Genomic DNA, 25,208 nt, shown 5'->3' on the forward strand with positions numbered 1-25,208 from the left:
TGACTGTCACATTTGTTTTACACAACATACAATGGATGCTTTAATTTAGCCAATTCTAAAAATAACAATACAACATCACATGTGATTGGGAGTTCAGATACCCAAAGTGTGAGACATTGAACTGTTCAAAGCTGTTAAACTATTTTTGCTATGATTATACTGCAGCCTGAACCATGGACCTGGACCCTGCTGTTACCCAGTTCTCCTCTGCTGTATTATCAGGATTCCCTGATCAGACAGACCTTGTCTTAATGTCTTTACTTTAGTGTTAATAAAAGTGTAGCAATAAATGTATTCTCTTTTTTGTTCAGTTACAAGGTGTAAATTCACATATGAAACTGAATCGTTTTATTAATAATTCATTACACAGTCCCAGCTGCAAGAGAATATCATATTTATTCTGTACCTTATTATAGCACATCAGTCTAGGACTGAGGCTCATATAATCAGTTATGCCACAATTTTAATAGAGCACGTTTAAATTTCAAATTGAAATAAATAAAATAATAAAAATAAAATACAAAATTCAAATTCAAATTCAAATTGAAACTTCTACTTGTGCACTTTTTAACAAATGTACTTATACGTCATGAAGACATAGCCTGTTGAGTTTTTTTAATAGTGTGACTTCTGTGGATTGCATTCATGTACTCGTTGGAAAATTTGGTTTTTGCGCATCAAGTTGCCTTCAGTTTATTTTTGTATTTTATTTTTTTAGCGTACACAATCCTAGTAGCACAGTTGTTTGAAGTGCTCCTGTTGATACTATAGTCCGATGTAAAACTTTATGAAACTTTATAACAATGGTGCATTTTCATCTTGTTTAAGTTTTGTTCTTGTGGGGCTATAGACTTCTTGTGTTTTTTCTGTCATAAAACAACAAGGTGCTGAGAAGCAATAAACCTACGCACAGCATAAACAATTATTTCCAAATACATTTTAATACTATTAATTAAATACTATAGACCATATACTGTTATTAATACTAAAAACTAAATACTATTAACTGCTATTAACTATTATTAATGATTAACCTCGTATTAAAGAGAAACCCTCGCCTCCGCATCCACAGCTGATGATGGCCAGCCTTTTACCGTTAGCTGTCAACGCTACGGAACTTAGCAAGCAGCTAGTGGTGTAGCGCCGTTATAATGTAAGAGGTTTTAGCTAAGGGTCATATGAATTTGCTGTTTTACGCTTTACAGATGTGTGTTGCGGAACATACACGAGTGATGTGAATATGTATCTATACATCATCGGCGTTGGAGTAGTATACTTAGTTCACTGTTACTCAGGTTAGCTAAGGAGTTACAGTTTCACGGTAGAATCAGAGGAGGGTCCAGCTAATCGGCTAACAGCTAGCGTTAGCTGGTTAGCTAACGCTACTACACAGCGCAGTCAGCTAACTAACTTGTTAGCTCTCTGTCTTGTTAGCTACTGTGGTCCGGCTCGCTTGCCTTTGGTTGTGGTTGTTTTACAATCGCTAAAACGGTAGTATATGTCCAGGTGAAAATGAAACCATTAACGTTATAGTTTACTGAATAAAAGATACGTGAGAGTTTGTGAGACTTGGTTTTAGTTTGCAACTGCTCACGTTGCAATGCTTGCTTGTTATGTGTCTAGCTTGTTAACCAGCTAGCGTTAACTAAAAAGCTGTTTTTTGTCAGCAATATTAACATGTCTAGTGTATGATGAGATCATTGTTGACACACACAGACTGTCTGCTTATATTGTATAGAAATTGTGTAGTAGCTAGCGTTACGTTCCCTGAGAGATGACCAGCTAATGGCTAACGTTATTCTTTATAGCTAATTCTCATTAAGTTATTTTATATATTTTCCGAGAATTGACATTTATCTCATGGGGTGCCTCACTTCAGCTGGTTTTAAGTGTCGCTGTTTGCAGAACACGATCTGTTATATTAACTGTTAAACAGTTAATATACAGCTCTGAGATACTTAACTCGGGGGCATACTTTCACCTTTTCTCTTCTGTTTATGTTGCTTCCACAGCTATGCAAGCCCAGGACGACAGATGGATCTGACTCTTGTACCTTCTATGATGTTGAGAGCTTTTCTCCTTGCATCACGTGACCCCTCCTGGTTTATTTAATTGAGCATATTATTCCTCCCAAACCAATCCCATATCTCTGTTTGGCAACAGTATGATAGTTTACACTGACCCCACCCAGCCCTCTGGGATAAGAATTCACCAAAACCAGACTCTTCAAATGATATGATAGTAGCCGCCTGGATTACTTTCTGTGCTTGCAGGAACCTTGCACGGGTTCTGCTCTTCCTTTCCTCCTCAAACTCCCTTCCTCCATTCTGGGAGACCCTTGCCATTTTGGTCTCTGGCACTGGAACCATGGGTAACAGCTGTGTGTGCCGGGAGGATAGTGACTTAGAGGACCATCAACGTGGGTCATCAAGGGTGACCCGAGGACAAGCTAGGCGGGTGGATCATGGAACAGGAGTAGGTGTTGATGCTGGAGACGCTCGGAGCAGTCGGCCCAGGGACCCGGTCAGGCCACCACGCAGAGGGCGAGGGCCGCATGAGCCACGGCGGAAGAAGCAGAATGTAGATGGCCTGGTGCTGGACACACTGGCTGTCATCAGGACACTTGTGGACAAGTAAGTGTAGTAATACTCTTAATAATATAAGGATGAGGGTGGGAGGAAGATTCAGTGTTGTCTGTACAGATTTTAAATGAGTAATGTTTGTTGGTAGTCAGTAATCAAGCATATTGTACAAGCACATTTACTAGGTGTTTTGGCTTGGCACATTTGAACCTTCTTGATCCTGGCTTTGTTTTCATACATTCAGGTATTGTTAAAATAAGGGTTGCAGTTTTTTCAATTAGAGCAGAAGTTGTCCAATGCCATGATCATACTGTCCATGTTAGCTGCCCATAAAACTCTAACTTAGTCAAATTCATTCCTGGTTGAATCAGAAAATCACAGATGGTCATATCTTGAATTAATACATCATTATATCTATAGAATTGTACAGTGTAGCACACCGCAATGATACACACGCTCTTTCACTGGATGGCTGGATCCCTAGCAGCATGGTGTGCCAATGCTATCAAATTTCATTGTTATTAAAAACATATCCACTTTCATTTTACTTTGTCTCTTTAGGACTTTTACTGCAGAGCAGCCTCCAACATCTTTACCCAATATCATATTTGTAACTTTAACTCAGGTTGATTGTTTTTCCGAATGTATTATTCTTTTTCTAGGAAACCAGGCTTTCTCACTGAACTTAAAGATGATATTAAAATTCACAGCTGCAGATAGTTAATGGAATAAATTGTTTCAAACAATAGCTTCAAACTCTAAAACTGCAATATAAAAGCTTTGGCAGAAAACAATCATGGATCAAGGTAAAATATCTTAACTTGAACTAACAAAATAAAACAAGCAGAAACATTGTTTTAACAGGACTGTCAGCAGATGAGAAGTACTAGTTCATTCTACACAGAGGTAGTAACTCAGATAGTAGCTTGGGGTTTTCATTATAATGGGTTTGGTTGAGAAAAAATATATGGGCAAGATAACTGTTCAGTGTGGCACAGATCAGGAGGTATCCAGGTGACATTAAAAATCACAATATGAATGTTAAAATAGGTCCATGTAAATTATACACAGTCTAGTCTGCAACTTAGTAGTATGCCTAAAGTTTCTAGGCAACCTTAAAAGAAAGCAGTCTCCTTTCTATGAAGCTTCTTAATCATATGATATAAAGTGGAGTCAAATTTCTTGAGTTCATGCAGTAAAACATGAAAATCGCACTTGCAGAGGGACTCTATGAACATTCTGATTATAGGCTATCATATTCATTAATGTTGATTCATGTTCATTTTTATATGACAGCCCATTTTCAGTTTTCTTTTCAAACTCCTCTTTGACCTAACCATGTAGCTTGTCATCCCTAATACATAACAGTCAGATGTGCAAATGTAAATTCTGGTTTATAGTTAAAATAAACTTGTAACTTTCTTCAACATGACCTGCAGCCCATCATTATTTTCTTTTTTGCAGCATACTCTGTGTGTGATGTTGAACTTTGTCAATTTTCCTTTTACAGATTTTTCACTCAGCCCCACTAACATTCCTTGTTAACACAATTATGCCACAACAGTGAAGTGTAATCTACCCTTTGGATGACAGATTTTTGGATAAATCACTATAGGCTGAAAGTTTACCCTGGTTTTGTTAATTAATAACTGCATTTCAAGGATGAGGGTCAGTATTTGTGGCAGTTGTTGTAATATGTAGTATATGGTGAAAAGGGGTGTACTTTTGGTGATCTTTGGCACATGTAGCCAAACACATGCTAGCACAGGTGCATTAAGTATGCTGGGTCCCTGTAGTTATTTTTCTCTGGGGAACAGGAGTGAGTGTTGGTGAGAAGTCATGCTCAATGCAGACACCTCAGATTTTGGGCTTGTGTCTGAAGATGAAGCAGGTTTCAGCTTGTGTGACAATCAGCATCATCAACAGCATCACTCACAGTTATATGTTTTCCTTAACTTCTCTTTGGGATTATATTACTGTCTGTAGCCATTATTGCATTAACAGAAGCTTAAAGGTGTGAATCATTCTGCTGTGCTATTTCACACGCAGTGATCACAGGGTCATAAACAATAGAGATGTATTTGCTTGCTACTGAGAAGCTTCACATCCATTTGTGTAAAGCATGCACATAAATAAGTGCATATATTACAACCTAAATTATGACAACCGAGAGTTGAGTCCAGGATGCAGGGTCGCAGTCTTACACGCCTCTCTGCTGTCTCTTTGTGGCTGCTACCCACCCAAAACTCCCAGTACCCCATAGAGACTGTGTCTGCCCCCCCGACCACCCAGATTATATAAATCAAAAATCAACTCGAGAGGAGTTATCTATAAGAATCTAATTAAAATTAAGATGACTCCTCTTATAGTGGAAAGTAATAAGACAATCAAATGTGGACTATTAAATATCAGATCTCTCTCATCTAAATCTCTGTTAGTGAATGATTTGATAAGTGAACATCACATTGACTTATTGTGTCTTACTGAAACATGGTTACAGCAGGAAGAATATGTCAGCCTAAATGAATCCACTCCACCTAGGCACAGTAACTGTCACATCCCTCAAAACACAGGCCGAGATGGTGGTGTGGCAGCAATCTTTGACTCAAGCCTATTAACCAACCCTAGACCTAAACATAGTTATAACTCATTTGAAAGTCTCACCCTGAGTCTCTCACACCCAAACTGGAAAACTCAAAAGCCTGTTCTGTTTGTTATTGTATACCGTCCACCTGCTCCTTATTCAGAGTTTTTAAGTGAATTCTCAGACTTTCTGTCTGATTTAGTGCTTAGTACAGATAAAATAATCATAGTAGGCGACTTTAATATTCATGTAGATGCCGACAATGACAGCCTCAACAATGCATTCTGTTCATTATTAGACTCAGTTGGCTTCTCTCAAACTAAATAAACCCACTCACTGTTTTAATCACACTCTTGATCTTGTTCTGACATATGGCATCGAAACTGAACACTTAATAGTTTTTCCCCATAACCCTCTTCTGTCTGACCATTTTCTAATAACTTTTGAATTTACATTAATGGATTATACTCTATGTGGGAAACAATTCCACTACAGCAGATGTCCATCTGGCAATGCTGTTACCAAGTTTAAGGAAATAATTCCGTCTTTATCTACTTCAGTGCCGTTTGCCAACACAGTGGAAGGAGGCCACCTTAACTTTACTCCCACACAAGTCAATAATCTTGTTGATAGTACTGCAGCCTTCCTGCGTAATACACTTGATGCTGTTGTCCCTCTGAAAAAGAAGGTATTAAAACAGAGGAGGCTAGCCCCGTGGTACAGCTCACAGCTCCGCTCCCTAAAGCAGGCATCACAAAAAATGGAAAGGAGGTGGCGCTCCACTAAGTCAGAAGAGTTTTTCATAGCCTGGAAAGATAGTTTAATAACATATAAGAAAGCCCTTCATAGTGCCAGAACTGCATTTTATTCATCACTGATTGAGGAAAATAAGAACAACCCCAGGTTTCTTTTCACCAGTGTAGCCAGGCTGACAAAGAGCCACAGTGCTGTTGAGCTTAACATTCCCTTAGATCTCAGCAGCAATGACTTCATGAGCTTCTTTACAAATAAAATCACAACTATTAGAGAAAAAATGGGTCGAACCACTCCCACAGCTCTCGCAGATGTGCCATCTACTACAATGGCTTTAGAAACATCTGTAAGACCTCATTTATACTTGGACTACTTCTCCCCTATAGATCTCTCTGAGTTGACCTCAACAATTGCTTCATCTAAATCATCAACATGTCTCCTGGACCCCATCCCGACCAGGCTGCTCAAAGACGGCTTGCCCCTAATCAACACATCCATACTAGATCTGATTAACCTCTCTCTATTAACAGGTTATGTTCCACAGGCTTTTAAACTTGCAGTAATTAAACCTCTACTCAAAAAGCCTACTCTTGACCCAGGTGTCCTAGCTAATTATAGACCAATATCCAATCTCCCATTTATTTCCAAAATCCTTGAAAAAGCTCCAGAATAATTTATTTGAGGATTTTCAGTCGGGTTTTAGAGTCCATCATAGTACAGAAACCGCATTGGTGAAAGTCACCAACGATCTTCTCCTAGCCTCAGACAGTGGACTTGTCTCTGTACTTGTCCTCTTAGATCTCAGTGCTGCTTTTGACACCACTGATCACAGCATCTTACTGCAGAGACTTGAACATGTTATTGGGATTAAAGGAACTGCACTAAGTAGGTTCAAATCTTATTTATCAGGAAGATTTCAATTCCAAACTGAAATTAGTCACGGCATTCCACAGGGCTCTCTGTTAGGTCCAATTCTCTTCACTTTATACATGCTCCCTTTAGACAATATTACTAGGAAGCACAGCATAAATTTCCATTGCTATGCAGATGATACTCAGTTATATTAGCCAAATGAATCAGGTCAGCTGGTCAAACTTCAAGCATGTCTTAAAGACATAAAGGCCTGGATGGCCTGTAACGTCTTACTTCTAAACTCTGACAAAACTGAAGTCATTGTGCTTTGGCCTGAAAACCTTAGAAATCTGCTGTGTAATCATATAGTTACTTTCCCATGTCCTTAATCAACAGTTTGAATTATGTGATAAACACAATGTGATGTTTTTGATCAGCACTGAAACAGCTAACAGTAGCAGTGACTAATGTATGTGATGACTTGTGACTTGTGCTCTGTTCAAGGATGTGTAAACACCAGTAGGTTTTGTTATATTTTGTGATAATTTTGTCCAGACTTACACCATATTAAAATTTGTTCCACATCAGGGTGGATATCAAAGAAACAGTGTGGAAGGAAATAATTTAACAGTGTTTGTTTAGAGGTCCAGGGCATCAGATTAGTCCAGGACAGGGGGATTATGGTGGCTTTGTAAGGCTCCCGTCATTTCATGGTAACACACCAACTGATAGCAATCTAAGAAAGGACTTGGTCTACATTCTTTGATGTAGCTGGAGATATGAAGGCTTTCAGGGAATTAAGCAGTTTGCACTGGGTTTATGTGTTCCCTCATATGCAGTTATGTTCTTGGTTTTACTTTGGCAAAGAAACAACATACACATGCTACACATTCCTTATTTCTCTTGGTCCAGCGGCGAGTCTGTGTTAAACTTCATAATGTAGTGTCATTCGACAGTTTGAGATGAGGTGGAGCGGTGAATCTTTGTAGTTTGAAACATCCTACAGTGAGATTTATTTGAAGTGGGTCTCCCTAAGTGATGGGGGCTGGGCTTGTTTAAACACTGTTTAAACACAAGCTCCATCATCCAGCTGTTGAGTGTCTGCAGAAAAACACCATTACATGTATGACCTGACTTCCAGATAGTATTCACTAAATGTAAATAAAAATCAGTGAAATTGCACATAGTAGTATGTGCTATCAGTTGCATTTAACAGGCAGAATAATTTGTGCATAAACACATTTTTAAGAATAATTTTGGGTAGAGTCTCAGGATTTCATTCTAGCTTTTTGTCCCTTATCCTGATATTAAACATCTGTCAATACAGAGTAGAGCTGCAGTGATTGCAAAACAGAGATTAATCAGCAACTATTTTGATAATTTCACTCTTAAAATAATTGTTTAAAGCTATGTCGAGGTTAGTGTATAGACCAGACTTTGACAGCACAGTGTTGAGATGCTGGTATAATACCAGAAGCACCGTAGGCAGCAGAGTGTGATGGAGGAGGGCCATTAAGCTGAAAGACACCAAGTCCTGTCCCGTTTTCACTTGATTTATCAGATAATGTGTAAAATCCTAGTTAATGCAACAGTGGCAGTGACTGTGCGCACTTGGTCTGGAAATGTAAAACGTAACCGGATCATTCCTTCCTTTTAACACATTGTCTGTCCAGTCCAGTCACAGCCTTCTAATGACAGCTGCAGACAAATGAGAGGTCACTGGGCTCAACATCCCTTATACTCGGTGCTACTGTCCACGTCTGTCTTTTCAGTTTCTGGAGCCGATACACACAAACATTAACATTACACAGTTCTGCTTTTGTAGCTAACATTTTAATACGGATATAGGTTATGGCAGTGGTTCCCAAACTTGGGGGCCGGACCCCTTGGGGAAACTGATACAGTGATATAACAGTTGATAAATATAATGTCCAGCATCTTACCGGTGTGTTACCTTTTTAAAAATAGGCCTACAAAACATGTTTTCTTCACCTGATCATTAGCTTAACTTGGTCACATTGTGTTAGCTTAAAAGGAGGACTGGTTAGTTAGTTATTGTAATACAGCGGGCCCTCGTTAATCGCGGGAGTTACGTTCTAAAAATAACCCACAATAGGCGAAATCCGCGAAGTAGTCAGCTTTATTTTTTACAATTATTATAGATGTTTTAAGGCTGTAAAACCCCTCACTACACACTTTATACCCTTTTCTCAGACAGGCATGAACATTTTCACACTTTTCTCTCTTGTTTAAAAGTATAAAAATACTGTATAAACGTTTTCCTTTCGTGTTCTATACTATACATCCTAATTATCTTTATATTGAGTATTAAATTAGGTTTTTTGTTTTATTGTTATATGCTCTTTGGTAGTCCCAGCTTTTAAATGTTACACTGCCATGTTGCAACTACAGTAGTCATATATGTTATTAAATCTATTTTCCTCAGAAATATTTTGTTAGTTTAAAACATCTCAAACTAAAGTACACCGTACTAAAAAACTCTTTGGTAAAAACTTGGATTTCTGCTTTTTGTATCCATCAGTCACTCTACATTTAAGATGAGAGGGAAGTTGTTCCTACACTGACTGAAAACTGTTTTCAGCAGACCGGTTGTCTGAATACCACATCATTAAAATGCAGTATTCAGATTCACATCAGGGCAATGAAATACACAATTTCAATATGTTCTTTATCTCCTCTGCTGTTTTATAAAATCCACTCAAATAATTAATTGCTTGTGGTTTGCAAGACGCATTAACTACTGGATTTGGTGTTCAGGCATGAACTAAAAGAACAAGCAGGTCTCTGAAGTTTAGATTTCTCTCAGAAATTGTTGAAAAGCAGCAGTGCCATTTACAGTGGCACTGCAGGTTTTCATTTGTGCAAGATGGAAGGAAACTTTTTGCCCTAATTAGCAACATTACACCCTTCCATCCATTGCCATCCGGTTTCTGATACCATAATTTAAATTTGTTTTAAAGGTTATAGAAATAAAATTGTCTTTTTGCTGCAGCAAATCTATGTCGTAATTATCTGAAGCAGGTTGTCTTTTCATCTCTCTCTCTCCCCACTGTCGCCAAGTGCTTGCTCAAGGGGGCTTTGTTGGGTTTTCCCTCTGTAAAGTCTAGACCTTACTTTGTAAAGTGTCCTGAGATGACTTTTGTTGTGATTTGGCACTATACAAGTAAAATTTGATTGATTGATTGATATATTGCAAAATGCAGAGCTGACTTTGTAACGTGTAGCATTCAGGTAAAAGCTCTACTCTAGGTCAATTATATATCCTGTTCAAACTCTTGTTTTTTAGTGACCAGGAGCCTCCTTACTCCATGATTACTTTGCATGAGATGGCAGAGACAGGTAAGGAAAAATGGCAACACATTTTCACACACTAAAAGCATATACTGATGAAGGACATCAGCCAGCCTTTTGTCCATGTAGCAAATGAAATGTTGCTTTTTAAAATTAGAGGGTTTAAAATGGGAAATGGTAGGAGCAGGAGCTCTGCCTCGACTGGCAAAGGCATGTTTTTGTTGACTTTTATGTGCAGAATTGTTCAGACATGGGGTTAAGTTCAGTGTCTTTCAAGTTGATATGAAACTAACTAACTCACAATTGAATTGTAGCTTTAAAGTTATAATTCACAAATTTTGCTTGAGAACTGCTGATATTACAGTAGCTCTGTAAGCAGCACACATTTACAGTCCTCTTTCTCTGTCCAAGGATGTTTTTCCTGTTTGACATACAGTGGCTTCCTTAAATAGTCAGACTACTTTTTGCACACTTCGTATAGCAGATGTAATTTGAATTGGATAGATATGCCATTTATGCCCAGTTTCCCATCAGTTTACATTCAATAAGCTGTTATGACAAAGTGAAAATGAGTAATTAGATTTTTTTTGTGTGTGTGAAGTTATCAGCTATCAAATACTGAATTCTCCTTATTTACAGAGGTATTTATAGATTTATAATTGAATCTTTGACATACAGTGTACAAATGTGGGTCTTTCTCTTTCTGGAGCCACTGTATTTGACCCCTCCTTCAGACCACTCATACTTTTCTGTCAATGATGCATATAATATGTTAGGGTTTGAAATTTGTGATGTTCACTAGCAGGTCTAACAGGAAGCATACTGTATTAGGTTTGGTTGAGCTTTGTTCTGTTGTTGAGAAGAAACACAATTTTGAGGACCAGAATCCTACACAAACAGAATGGGTGGGTTTGAATGAAGTGTAAAAGGGCCATTAATGCCAAACTGGAGACTGGACGGGGGTGCAACACCACCTGTCTGCTACTTACAATCACTGCCTCAGCATTTCTGCAACATGTGCACTGGCCTTGTATCCCCTCAGGGAGAGACTTAGTCATGACCACACATCATGCATTGGCTACTACTTGGATTACAACACAGTATTTAAGCATTCTTCTGCTTGGAATTTTCCAGATCAGTGTTTGTGTTAGTTTGTGCACCAAGTTCATAAAATTTCAGAGTTAATATATTGTTTTGTTAGACAGTAACTGACAGGTCTAATTCTTATTTGGATTTGTGAATATTTGAAGGTTCAGTTGGTATGTTTGGACTGTGGGGTCTGTGTATTCTTGTGCACACAGTGAATGACGCTATCATGCTGTGTGTGTGAGAGTGTTTATGTGGTAGCCTTTGAATTCTTATGTCTGAGCCTTATGTCATGCACATATGGTGTTTGGCGCTTATGTTGTGTGGCTTGACAACAGCCAAGCTGAGACTGGGCCAGATGTCACAATCCATTTGATGTGTGCTACATTACATTATTTACACCCCAGTTTGTACGTGATAGTGTTAGGTAGAATGTGTGTCTTAATGAGTCACCTAATGGACAGGAAATGTATGTTTTTGCATTTTTGCTGCATTCAGTACTCATAAGCCAGGAGACTGTCTCACAGAGAGATTTCTGGGCAGTTCAATTATCTTTGAGTTATGTGTTTTCATCAAGACTCTCAATGTAAGTTCTGTGTTTCCTCATAAAGAAAACTGCCAGTCGGCTTGAAAATCATCTTTAGATTAATTAAAAAAAACTTCAAACATAAATATAATGTAGTGTAATCAATTCTTCAGCAAATGCAGCAAGAAGCAATTCTTGACACATTTTAATATTTGAACTGATAGGTAAACATAAATGCACTGTATATATCTTTATAAGATGTAACTCTTGTACATATGTCATTGAAAGGTCCTTTTAATGTCAATATAATGTTGTCCATGTCAACCTTTTTGCCTGAAAATATCAATAAAAATAAAGTAGCAAAATTGGAGAAAACAGACTTGAAAGAATTTGTTTTTAATGTAGTTCAGGATAAAACTTTATTAAGATATTTTAATAATACTCTGCAGCCAGCCAGAGTTGTCTTTCAAACATGTAATGGGATTTATTGTATGCAGCCACATACAATAAATCCCATTACATGTTTGAGTTGAATCTCAAATTGAACCTTTCATCTCTTCTCTTAGATGATGGTTGGCTGGAGGTTGTCCAGTCCCTGATTCGAGTGATCCCATTGGATGATCCACTTGGCCCTGCAGTGATCACCCTTCTGTTGGATGAGTGCCCCCTGCCAACCAAGGTTAGTGGTTTATTAGTGTGTGTTTGAGACCAAGAGCAAGGCTGGATTACCAGCTGGGCAAAGCGGGCAACTGCTCAGGCACCCAGAGCCTTGGGGGCCACTGAAGCCACAGGTTTATTTGTTTTCACTGGTCTTAGCAGCAAAGACTTTGAATAGATGTAATCTTAAATATGCCCTTGCCCTTCTGTTTGCCACTGCAGCCCTAATCAGAAAACCAATCCTTATGACTTCCTTTATCCCATGATCTGTTTTGTATTTTGGTGTGTAGTTGTGTGTGTGTGTGTGTTTGTTCAGTGGGAAAGTGTGACCATGCTTTTGACTGGTAGTGTAGCTTGAAATTCTGCCCCCTGATAGTGATAGTGACATTTTTGTTCACCTAAGTGAACAAACACCACACATTTAGCGGACTCCTGATAGTCCCCAGGAGCAGTTGCTGTCAGACCACTTCTACACAAGATAAAATGTGGACCTACAGGGAAGACAAGTATCAGCAGCAGCAGATGGATGCATGTTGATGTGGTCCTGCTAGAGGCAGTTTTTATACTTGTTCCATCTTCAGGCAACATGTTTACACCTTTAGGTTCTTGTGTGTATGCACAAGATGTTCCATGTCTAACTACTAGATAAAATAGTAATTAGTACTGGATAAAAGTCATTCTAGAACACAGACATCACTGTGCCATATTAATCTCCAGTAAATATTAACTGCTTATTTATATAAATCTTTACATAGAAATCTTTCTTAGACAGACCCAAAGAATCTTCAGCCTTCACTACTGCTCTTCCTTGTTTTGTTTTCTTTTGGCCCCAGTTTTCCACCTCCCCCTGTTCCACCCAACCTCTTTCTTTCCTTTGGACAAATAAAATCTTGCTAGGACCCCATGTTTTCCTGTCCAGAGTAACCCAAGGACACCATGGTAAATTAATGCTGCATTTAACAAAACCTTTTCTGCAGCCTTAAAAAACAAAATGTAAAGCTTCAAACACTTAAACAGCAGCTATGGAACATATCAAACTGCTTTTGTAAAAGTCTTACCTCCAACATTGAAATGTTACATCTGCACACCTAAGCTGTTGCTGCTGTTACTTATCCTGTGTGACACAGACACTTGCTGGCAAGTGGCTCTGCAGTTGGCTGATACTAACTGACCCAGATATCTGACTCTGTTAATATGATAAATTTAATTTTCTTAATGAACTTTCTCCAGTTGTTGGTCCTTTAAATGATTTCTTTCTCTGCTAGAATAGTAAGAGGGTGTGTGTGTGCACGTGCGCTTACCTTAACACAGTATTTTGCCCACACTTCACTTTATTACTTTGATCTGTTTTGCAGTAGTATCTGTCACAAACATCTGAAAATGACTTAACGTGTAATATTTAATCCCTCCATCACCTCCAGTTTTAGATTATTTAGTTGAAATTGTTTGTACAGTAAACTGGTCTGTATCCTTTCTCCAGGATGCTCTCCAGAAACTCTCAGACATGCTGAATCTGAGTGCGGCTGTAGCACGACAGGACGCTCTAAACCCGGCTAAACACAGAAATACCACAGCTGTCCTAGGATGCCTCGCAGAGAAACTGGCTGGTACAGTCCATTTTTACAAACTTTTAAAAAAGTTTTTTTTTATTATTTTATAGTGATTTGTGGAGAGGTGAACAGGAAACGGGGGAGGCAGAGAGATAGCAGGAGAGACCTGTGACATGTCGGTGGCTGTACTCAATCCATCGATGTTGCGCACATATTGTGCTGCTGGGTACATGGTGCGCTGCACCGTAACTACTCAGCTATGGGGTGACCCCACACTTGTTTTTTATTTATTTTTATTTTTTTTATAAACATTGAATAAATCTTCACTGCTTCCACTGGCATGTCGCACTCTCAGACACTGATTGCAAGCAACTGATTAGAAGAACACAAAGTCTCTGTGCTTTCAAGAGACTTTGTGTATGATGGATTATGGGCAGCAGGTTTTTATGTAGCTCTACGTACAGTACAGATTAGATTAGGTTATCTTAGCTCAGTTACTCAGTATTCATGGAATCATGGAGCAGCCTCTTCAGTCAAAAGAACAGTCCTTCCTGAACAATTTCTCCTCATGGCATACTATTAATAGAGTTTCCTTACATTTTTAAAAACAAAACAAGTGAACCCCAGGCAGGACATAGAGGTTCATATTGTTTTTTGTTTGTCTGTTTGTGCTGTTTATTTTTTCTAACAGTTCAATTTTAGCCCCCTAACTCTTTCTCTGTGTGTTTCTCAGGACCAGCCAGTATTGGGCTGTTGAGCCCTGGAACCCTTGAGTACCTTTTAGAAAGCCTGGTGAGCAAATACAGTATGCACAGAAGGGCTATCACTTTTAATTTCACTTTTGAACATTCATTCAGGTGTGGTAAAAAAGTAAATAACCAAACCGGTTTGAATCCAAAAATGTATGCTACTGTTACTGTATGTCAGTAAGAGCAACAGGCTGTGGAGGATTTCATTATGTTATTATTTCATTATTATTAATTGAAATTAATTTGAATGAACGATGTGTTGGTTAGAACACTGTTCAAACATGATTTTTGGGAAGAGTGATGGCCCTAATACATACATCCACTGTGGCAGTCTTTAGGTTTTTGTGTAACTGTCCAAAAAGTTATTAATATTTAATAAAAGGAAAAATGTTTTCAAATGAAAGCCTCCACAAACTAACGGCCATTTCCTTACTGTCTGTTCTGCAACTCTCCCTCCAGAGCTCTGAAGCCCACCCTACTGTCATGTTGTTTGCTCTCATTGCTTTGGAGAAGTTCTCCCAGACCAGTAGGTTCACTCTTCTTAAAGCCATTTCAAAATGAACACTATGGATGAGACAGCTGAAAACTAGTGTCTACCTTGCAAAACAATACAAAAACAAGATTGGAAATGACCTTATCATAACAATGAGCAGAGATGCTGTTTGCCGTTTCCGTGACTACCAGTCTGTCCACTTTATTGATTTTGATTTTACAATCGTTTTAAATTGTTTTCTTGGGCTATTTGTTTAGTCTTCCATCTCACCCTTGTTTCGTGTCCTCAGGTGAGAACAAACTGACAGTGTCTGAGTCATGTATCAGTGATCGACTCGCTGTCCTGGAGTTGTGGGCAGAGCATCCTGACTACCTGAAGAGGCAGGTGGGATTCTGTTCACAGTGGAGCCTAGACAACCTGTGTGAGTAGCCATGTGCTTTCAACACTGTATGTTTGTGTAGTTTTTCATGCTGAAAAAACAGGATCCCATCAGTCTCTTTAACTAGGTGGTGTGTGTCACTAAAGAAAGAAATGTGATAATGTTTCCTCTGCTGTCCAGTCCTTAAGGAGGGGCGTCAATTCACCTACGAGAAGGTCAACCTCACTAATATCAATGCCATGCTCAACAGCAACGATGTGAGCGAGTACCTCAAAATCTCCCCCACTGGGTTAGAGGTTAGTCAGTGTGGAGTCTATAGGAATAGCCACGTTTATTAGAATCTGATTGGTCCACTCATTCAGTAAATTAATTACTGAATTACTCATGAATAGCAGATCCACTCATTCATTAAATTAATTACTGAATTACTCATGAATGTTTTCTTCTTCCATGTGCTCCCCTCCTCAGGCACGATGTGATGCCTCATCCTTTGAGAGCGTGCGTTGTACGTTCTGTGTGGATTCAGGCATTTGGTACTACGAGGTGACAGTCATTACATCAGGCGTAATGCAAATCGGATGGGCCACCAAGGACAGCAAGTTCCTTAACCATGTAATCTCCTTCAGTGTCTTCACTGTTCAACCTTTCCACATTATGTTTCTCCACAGACCCACAGTGAAGACCTTTGTATGTGTGTTGCATTTCAGGAGGGTTATGGAATAGGAGATGATGAATACTCATGTGCATATGATGGCTGCAGGCAGCTCATCTGGTACAATGCTCGCAGCAAACCTCACTCTCATCCCTGCTGGAAGGAGGGTATGAACTCTGTTAATCTATTAATCCTGCACAGGAGAAACCATGCTTTAATGTCACTCATTTTTTAGAAAGTGCTTTATTGTTTTATTTCTGAAGTGTTTGTGGGTTTATTGCCCACACTCTACTGTCACTGCCAACACTGAGGCTCTAAGTTACCTCCCACATAGAGGGATAATAGTAATAATAGCATGCCAAGGCTTCATGCTGCTGTGTGTGTGTGTGTTGCTTGTTTAGGAGATGCCATTGGCTTCCTGTTGGACCTCAACAAGAAGCAGATGATCTTCTATCTAAATGGGCATCAGCTGCCACCAGAAAAACAGGTCTTCTCATCAGCCACGTATGTCCACATAGTTGCCTTCTGAATCTCTGGTTCTTTGGCTCAGGGTTCTGTGGGAAGTCCTCTTTCACTGCTTTCCTTTCCTTCTGTCGTCCCCCCACCCCTTCTGTGTTGGCCAGGTCCGGCTTCTTTGCTGCAGCCAGCTTTATGTCATACCAGCAGTGTGAGTTTAACTTTGGGGCCAAACCTTTCCGTCACCCACCTTCTGTCAAGTTCAGCACCTTCAATGACTTTGCTTCACTGCTCCCCAGTGAAAAGATCATCCTACCCAGGTAAGGAATGGAACCAGCCCTTGAAGTGATTTTTATTGTGGTATCTTAAATAGTTGACATATAGAATTTGGGAAGGCAGTATGTACTTTTGTTGTCTTGCCCAACCATCTTCTGATTAGTGAATCACTTGTTTGCGCAGTGTCCAACATGCAGGTTTGGCATGATACAAACATGACTCATTGTTTTGCGTTGCTCCAGTGTACAGAGTATTTTCATCACTCTTTGGCTACATTAAACAGTATTATTTACCTCTTTGCTACAGCATCAACAAAAACTGGACATTATAATCTTGACAAAGACAGGAACTAGACATCACTTAGAGTGCAGACCTCCACCAAGGTCAACTCTGTTTCTACATAATGCCATTACACCCAGTCTCATGCAAAAGTTTAGGCACCCCTTGATAAATAACAGATTTTGGTGATTTTTTATTTGAACAGATGTTAACACAGTCTCTCTTGGAAATGGAAAAAATGCACAATATTTTCTGCAAACAGTGATGCATAGTTACTTCTTATGCCATAAATTGAACAAAAATAAAAAATAAAAACATTATTATGGCATGGTGCAAAAGTTTGGGCACCCTACACAATCAGTACTTAGTAACACCTCCTCTGGCAGATATCACAGCTTGCAAACACTTTTCATAGCCAGCTAAAAGTCTTTCAATTCTTGTACTTGGGATCTTCTCCCATTCTTCCTTGCAAAAGGCTTCTAGTTCTGTAATATTCTTTGGTCGTCTTGCATGCACAGCTCTTTTAAGATCTACCCACAAATTTCCAATGATGTTTAAATCAGGGGACTGTGATGGCCATTCCAAAACCTTCAGCCTGCGTCTCTTGAGGTATTCCATAGTGGATTTCGAGGTATGTTTAGGATAATTGTCCTGTTGTAGAAGCCATCCTCTTTTCAGCTTCAGCTTTTTTACAGATGGTGTGATGTTTGCTTCCAGAATTTGCTGGTATTTAGTGCAATCCATTCTTCCCTCCACCCGTGCAATGTTTCCTGTGCCACTGGCTGCAACACAACCCCAGAGCATGATAGATCCACCCCCATGCTTAATAGTTGGCAAGGTGTTCTTTTCATGAAATGCTGCTCCTTTTTTCTCCAAACATGCCTTTGCTGATTGTGTCCAAAGAGTTCTATTTTAACTGCATCAGGCCACAGCACTTGTTTCCAAAACGCATCGGGCTTCTGTAGATGTCCTGTTGCATACTTCAGACGTTGGATTATATGATGGGGACGCAGGTAAGGTTTTCTTCTGCTGACTCTTCCATGAAGGCCTTGTCTGTGCAAGCATCGCTGCACAGTGGAACGGTGCACCACCACTCCTGAGTCTGCTAAATCTTCCTGCAGGTTTTTTGCAGTCAAATGGGGGTTTTGATTTGTCTTTCTGACCAGCATACGAGCAGTTCTGTCCGAGAGTTTTCTTGGTCTTCCAGATCTCATCTTGACCTCCACAGTTCCCCTGATCTGCCATCTCTTAATTACATTTCTTACTGTGGAAACTGCAAGCTGACAACGCTTTGCTATCTTCTTGTAGCCTTCTCCTGCATTGTGGGCATCAATAACTTTCATTTTCAGGGTCTTACACAGCTGCTTAGAGGAACCCATGGTTGCTGGGTGTCCACAAGTGTGTGCACAAGGTTTGAAGAGTCAAAGTATTTGTACAGCTTTGAAATTGGCATTTACCAATGACAGCTGTTGCTGTGCATCAGATCTAACGAGCTGATTAAGGTCTGAAACCTTGTGAGAGACTTTGAGACTCTGGAACTCTTAGGGTGCCCAAACTTTTGCACCATGCCATAATAATGTTTTTATTTTTTATTTTTGTTCAATTTATGGCATAAGAAGTAACTATGCATCACTGTTTGCAGAAAATATTGTGCATTTTTTCCATTTCCAAGAGAAACTGTGTTAACATCTGTTCAAATAAAAAATCACCAAAATTTGTTATTTATCAAGGGGTGCCTAAACTTTTGCATGAGACTGTAAAAGCGAAATTCCTATTATAGTTTGACCCTCATAATATCAAGCGATCAAGAGAGATCAAAGATTTTTATTGTCAATTCACTATATGTGAAAATCGAAATATCGTTTCTCTCTCACGTAGTATTGAATGCCATACCATTTAGGAAACTAAAATAGAATAAAAGTAGAGTAAAAATAGACTAAAAAGAATAAGAAAACAACTAAATCAAAGTGATTAGGATAAAAACTAAACGGTACAACCTAATAGGTTATGACTCAAGCCATGTACAATCAGTGACAGTAGTGCAAATAATAACAAGAAGATTGTCAGATGGTTGTGAGATTGAGATGCACATGGACAGTAGTGCAAATGACCAACAGCAGCAGATATGACAGTAAAAACAGTAGGCAGCAGATTTACATGTAAAATAACAAGACCCAAAACAGCAGAGGTAGTCTTTTTATGTTCTGTGGTGGGTCACAGTCCTTGGGCAGGGTGCAGAGGGGGGGGAGGTAATGGATAGTGTTCAGCATCCTCACAGCCTGGCGAATGAAGCTGTTTGCAAGTCTGCTGGAGTGGGCCTGAAGACTCTGATGCCTTCTCCCTGAAGTGGGAGTGTGTGGGGTGGGAGGTGTCATCAGCAATGCTGATGGCTCTGCACGTGAGGCGGGTGTTAAAAATGTCCGTGAGGGATGATCTTGCTGGCTAATATGATAGCTTGACCATGAAAACCTACTGCTGGCATTTTTTTGAATGGTGCTGATTGTTTTTCAAGAAAACCCTTAGTCATGATAGATATTAACTCATTGGTTTAGGGGTAAAACGGGTACATTAGTGAGTGGACCACAGTGAACACATCACATTTCTAGAAGTTGGTGTTCTGCTTGTTCAACAGCTGTTTGATAAACTTCTCATACAGTCTCTGTTACTGGCTGATTGTTGCACTATGGAGCAATACTTCACATCCTCTGCTTGTGTGTGTGTGTGTGTGTGTGTGTGAGAGAGAGAAAGTAAAGTAAAGTAAGATGGTCCATGTCAACCTGTGAGGTTATGCCGGGTGATGGTTAAGGGAAGCACAGGGTGTACCACGCATTTGGTTCTAAAAGTGGAAACATAGCTATAATGTGCAGGGGGAACACCAGCAACCCCACTGACATGCTGTGTTCTGAATGAGATGTAGCTGCCTGCTAATAAAGCTAGCTTGGTCAGATAACAAGCACTCACATCTCCAAAGATGTCAAAACTAATTCTAAATTGGCATTACTTGGATAGACTGGCTACATATTCCATAACAGCTTTGAGCCTGGCTCTGCCACCACACTCTCGCCCAGCTGTTGCTGCATACAATAGAGGTTTCCCTAGCTCTGGGCTGTTGCCTCATTGGGCTCCTTCAGTCCTTGTTTCACATAGCGGGGTGTAGTGAGTGGCATGCTTGTATATGCTTGTGTGCTTGATGGTTTTGGGGAAGGCTAAGAAGATCCACACTGCTCTTCTAAAAGATAGAATGGACTCATTGAAGTGATGAACCTTGGGTAGAACAGAGAAGAAGATCATTGTTGTGCAGAGGAGCTAGCAGGGAGGACGAAGGAGGGAGTAGGCAGAGCCGAAGTGAAGCATCTCTCTGCGTCATTTGCTTACATGGTGCTAGGGAAACCCACAGGGTTGTTCATTTGGCCCAGAGGGCCCATCGAATTGGTGGGAGGGCACTTGCGAAGGAAAGCAAGAGAATAGATGGTTTCTCGGTACCAGGAAAGGAGGAAAAATTAGCAGGCAGTCTGGTGAAATGGAACACAGAACAGAACACGGAACAGAAGGAGGCAGCCTAGTGCCCAGGGAATGAGATATTAAGGAAACGGAATGAAAGGCAGGAGAGGAGCAACAAGTAGCCGGAGTCCCCATAGAGGCGAAACATGGGGGAAGCTGACAAGGCAGCTGACGAGGAGGTTGTGGTGGCCTGCGGAGTAGCAAATGTGGAAGGCCCCGCAGATGGTGGAGAGGGACACCCCTAAAAAGGATGGAGAAGCTGATCCAGTGATGGCACAGAAAACAACATGCCTTTAGAGGGGGAAAATCAACAGACAAAATGAGGTGAACAACCACATGTACAGTGGGCGAGCCGCCTAACAAGAAGCAGAAGTACGGTGGTTTGGGTCGGTTAAATAGTGCAAAAACAGAAGGGGCTTGGCTCAGGTTGGGTCCTACTCCTGAACTTCAGATAATTACATTATCTCCATTATGTGCTCAGCAGCGCAGCTACACACTTTGGCTACCAGGGGGCTGACATAAAGTCAGGCATCCTTATCATCACTCACAGTGGTGAAGAATCTTTAAAAAAAAAAAAGGCCTATATCCAAATTGTGATACATATGGCACCAAAATCTAATCAGTTGTTCCATGGGCTATACCCTACATCAAAATCTGTTCACTGCTTTGGGAGTTAGGCTGTTAAAGAAACAAACCAACAGATTCTGGCAAAAACATTACCCTTGCCCTTGGCAGAAGTAATAATTATTATAGTGTTGTGTGTACAGGTTCAAATAGGCATAGTTGATGTGTTGAGCCACCCCTTGACACAAAAGGTAGCTTGAAATGCTCCACATTTTATACTGAGTAGTGAATTAGAATGAACTAGGAGAAAAGCTGTGGTGTAAAGAAATAATGAATAAGGCATTACTCACTAAAAATCAGAAGGCTAGCCTGTCTACAGGATGACTGCGCTTTATGTGACTAATCATGCCTGTCCACATCATCAACATCTGAAGCAGCACCTTGTTGGTCAGCTGCCTCACACTACATCTGTGTTAATAGGTTCCTGATAAAATAACAGTGGTGTGCTTTTTGTTTCATAAGTGTGATGTCACGCTAATGCTGACAGTAAGGTTACTGCCATACATCACTCTCATGATGCTTGCTAAAGGTTCATACATGGCTCCTGCCTTCAAAATGAGGTCTTCACTCAGATATCACAGCTGCTGTTTTTGTATTGAAAAGTAGATCATTAGATTATAAATGATGACATACAGTATAAGCATCTGAATAAAATGTAAAATACCATTCCACAGTAAATGTAGCTAAACCTATAATTCTGTGAACTTTGTTGCTTACTGTACACCTTGTGATAGTTTTTATTTACTCTTATATAAAGCATACCACCTGGAAAGCATACATAAAGCATATGAAGGAACCTTGTTAAGCTAAGTTGTCATAGCTTTGCTTTACAGCAGTTATTGTACTTGCTAGAAAAATGAATGTGTGCTAATAGAAATAAGAAGCTAGTGTGATATGTTAAGTGTTCTGCAAAAGTAATTTAATGGACTTTTTACAGTGCACATATATCATGCTGATCTGCAGAGCCTAAGTGTCCATTTGGCACAAAGAAATAAAAAAAGACTTAAATACATATCTGTAAATGGAAATATTCAAATTCAAATCAAATCAAATTTTATTTGTATAGCACCAAATCACAACAAAAGTCATCTCAGGGCACTTTAAAAAGTAAGGTCTAGACCTTACTATTATCACTATTATATTCATTTGTTTTGTGTATTTTATGTATGTTTGTGTTTCCCAGACACCGGCGTCTGGCCTTACTTAAGCAGGTTAGCATCAGAGACAACTGCTGCACGCTTTGTTGTGACGTCATGGCTGACACAGAGCTGCGGCCGTGTGGACATGGGTATGTGTGCATGTGATTTAAATGAACATGATTACAAATTATGTGGATTGCTGAAATAAAGATGTTTCCTTTTTAGATAGATGTTCTTTAATTAGTAACCAATCAGCAAGCTAATTTCCCCTATCCAGCATTTTCTGTGAATTTATAGTAAAAGCTTCCTTTATGTTTTTCCCTATCTTCTTCCAGGGGTATGTGTATGGAGTGTGCCTTACAGTTAGAGACATGCCCGCTGTGCCGTCAGGACATCCAAAACCGAGTCAGACTCATTGCACATGTTTCCTGACCAACTTTGTGCCCCTCATATAGTAAGGGAAGACACACAAGCCCTACAGCCTCCTCCTCCTCCCCTAATTGCCTCTCACCAAGCGGGGCTGTGAAGACAGTGCTACAGGGTTGTGATGATGCCAGAACTGGAGTTCTGGTCAGAGGATTTGACGATGGAGGAGTGGAAAGAAGAATGACAGGAAATGAGAAGGGAAGTCAAGCCACAGCTGAGTCCCCAGGAGCTTTCTCTCATTTACCTACATCTTTTTTTTTACCCTTCTGACAACTGCCTGCAGAAACTGGGCCAGGAATCAACTTTCTACAGCCATTGTTTTTCAGACAGTGGCAGATGTTAGGAGCAGAAACAGTTTAACCAGATTACAGACAGAATCGGCTTCACATCTGTAAGGCCCCTGTGTAGAGTTAACACGCATCCTTTCAGATACCAGGATCTCAGGCTAATACTATTTAATCCCATTACCATCATGCACGTCTGCAGATCGGAAAGGGCTGGATAGCAGGAAAGAACACAGGCTGTAGTACAGTATTAAACCCATGGTACAGATATATTTTAAGATGTATCTCACTTTTTTATTTTTGGGTATAGATGTGGGAATTGTGTTGTTCTTGAGGTAACATTTTCATTGTCAAGGGTGTACCAGTACCTTAGGTCATTTTCACTCTCTGTACTGATTGGCTGCCCACTGGTGGGGTTTCCCATCAGAAAAAGATGTAAGAGTTTGTTCCTGGTGTCAGAATACCTATTGTTCCTAGAGTTCTGTTTTCTGATTTAATTTACAAAAGATGATAAAAATCTAATCAGCTGTATTACAACAGAGAAAGATGGTAACTTAATTCCTGTTTCACACCCACTCAAAAACTGCATACTTGAGTCTCTGTTATGACAAATAGATGTTCAGCATTGCTGACCCTGTTGCTTTTTGTGCTATGTCTATGCAGAGATGTTGATTTTACTTTACTCCGTCTCAGTCATTTATGTAACATGACTACAAATGTTATGTTGATTGACAGTGTTTTGTAAACAGATCAGTAAATTGTTTCAAACAAATGTGAAATGTTCATGTGAATTGTTTTTCCTCAGTATGATTTTACTAAATATCCCAGGGCCATTCTTATGATGCAACTTTGAATCTGATTTGGCAGTGAAATACTTGACAAAAAAAAGTAAATCAAATACCCAAAGCACTGTGACATGAACTAAAGCATTTGGGCTTTAGTACAGAAAAATATGTATTAATGCTTTTTTTTGCTGCAAATCACAGCATTCTGTGATATTTCTTGCATACAGAATTAATCTTTTCCAAACAAGTTTGTCAGGTTAGAACTATATCTTCCAGGTGACTGGTTCAGACTGGGACACTTTTTATCTTTTTGCTTTTTATAGCAGCATCTCTCTATGTCTTCATTTAGCATTTCTCCGTCTTTTTCCCTTTGTCTTCATTCTTGTGTTCTCCATTTCCCTTCTGTCCATCCTTTACTTGAAGAGTCTCTGAACTGACAATATTTGTCTTTTGAAAACAGGTGATAAAATAAACATACAAGAGATTGCGACTTAAGAAAAATTCTGTTTATACCATTTTAAAAGGTTGTTACGTTTCAAATTAAAACACTGCACAGTTTTGATTTTTTATTTGGTCAAATTGTTTATGAAAAAATTACTACTCCACCAAATTGTATGATTCCAAGATCTGTAAAATCATTTGGGCTATACTGGAATGATTTCTTAAGTATAGCATGCATCTCTCCTCTCAGTATGACAAAAGACAGGTCTGGTCACTGTTTGCTACCATGTATTTCCTGGAGCACCTTATATATGCAGGTGAGAACAATTATACAGTTATCTGTACAATTGTAGATGAAATTCAGGATTGTAAAGAATAAGTTGTGAGTTGTGTTTGAATTATCTATAAAGGACTTTTGACCCCAGAGTTCACAAAAATGTGGTTTATTGAAGAATTTTGTTGTGGATTGTAATATTTATAATAAATGTATGTCCATGTGATATACTTTATTTGTGTGTGCGTGAGAGTGAGTGACGGAGTGGTGATTATATCTCAAATCTTCTCTGTGATAATCTGATTATTAAACACTGGCTTTCCGGTTGTTCTAACAGATACGCTTGCCCTTAATGTGAGAAAATGAAATGTGTAGAGCTTCATATGTATGTATTGTATCTCTTGAAATAACTGGATCACAGCCAAGCTTATTTAAGACACAATTCAGTACAAAGAGCAAGCAAACTTTGTGACATCCTGTAAGTAAGAGTTGCCTCTTTCAAGAGAGTAAATAGAGTGAATAATTAAGAACCGTGTCTCTTTTCCATA

The 25,208-nt window shown here is 39.4% G+C and overlaps 2 protein-coding genes across 3 annotated transcripts in view; one reads left to right on the forward strand and one right to left on the reverse strand.

Moving 5' to 3' along the window:
* anapc13 (anaphase promoting complex subunit 13) overlaps window positions 1-2,068 on the reverse strand; it is a 6,378-nt gene extending 4,310 nt beyond the window's left edge. Inside the window, exon 1 of the mRNA XM_020604321.1 lies at window positions 1,982-2,068. The gene's annotated coding sequence lies outside the window, so the exon portion shown is untranslated. The remainder of the gene's footprint in view (window positions 1-1,981) is intronic.
* Window positions 896-24,836, forward strand: rspry1 (ring finger and SPRY domain containing 1). Of its 2 annotated transcripts, XM_020604319.1 has the most exons (15): window positions 896-1,153; window positions 2,274-2,633; window positions 10,079-10,131; window positions 12,262-12,374; window positions 13,833-13,959; window positions 14,636-14,694; window positions 15,111-15,177; window positions 15,434-15,565; window positions 15,704-15,819; window positions 15,992-16,135; window positions 16,231-16,342; window positions 16,577-16,679; window positions 16,799-16,951; window positions 22,495-22,599; window positions 22,786-24,836. In XM_020604319.1, coding segments are annotated over exons 1-15 (1,743 nt in total). In that variant the 5' UTR covers window positions 896-1,151; the 3' UTR covers window positions 22,883-24,836. The 2 variants fall into 2 exon arrangements, with proteins under 2 accessions (XP_020459975.1, XP_020459974.1); XM_020604318.1 differs by lacking the exon at window positions 896-1,153 and having other exon boundaries at window positions 2,225-2,633.
* The last annotated feature ends 372 nt before the right edge of the window (window positions 24,837-25,208 follow it).

Source organism: Monopterus albus, unplaced genomic scaffold (genome assembly GCF_001952655.1).
Source record: "Monopterus albus unplaced genomic scaffold, M_albus_1.0 scaffold65.1, whole genome shotgun sequence".
Lineage (NCBI taxonomy): Eukaryota > Metazoa > Chordata > Actinopteri > Synbranchiformes > Synbranchidae > Monopterus > Monopterus albus.

Excerpts from the sequence above, each read along its gene's own strand:
- rspry1 (XM_020604318.1), top strand. The coding sequence starts at position 2,236 with ATGATAGTAGCCGCCTGGATTACTTTCTGTGCTTGCAGGAACCTTGCA. Across the intron at positions 15,820-15,991 it reads TCTCCCCCACTGGGTTAGAG|GCACGATGTGATGCCTCATC; the intron begins GTTAGTCAGTGT and ends TCCCCTCCTCAG. Across the intron at positions 16,952-22,494 it reads GAAAAGATCATCCTACCCAG|ACACCGGCGTCTGGCCTTAC; the intron begins GTAAGGAATGGA and ends TGTGTTTCCCAG.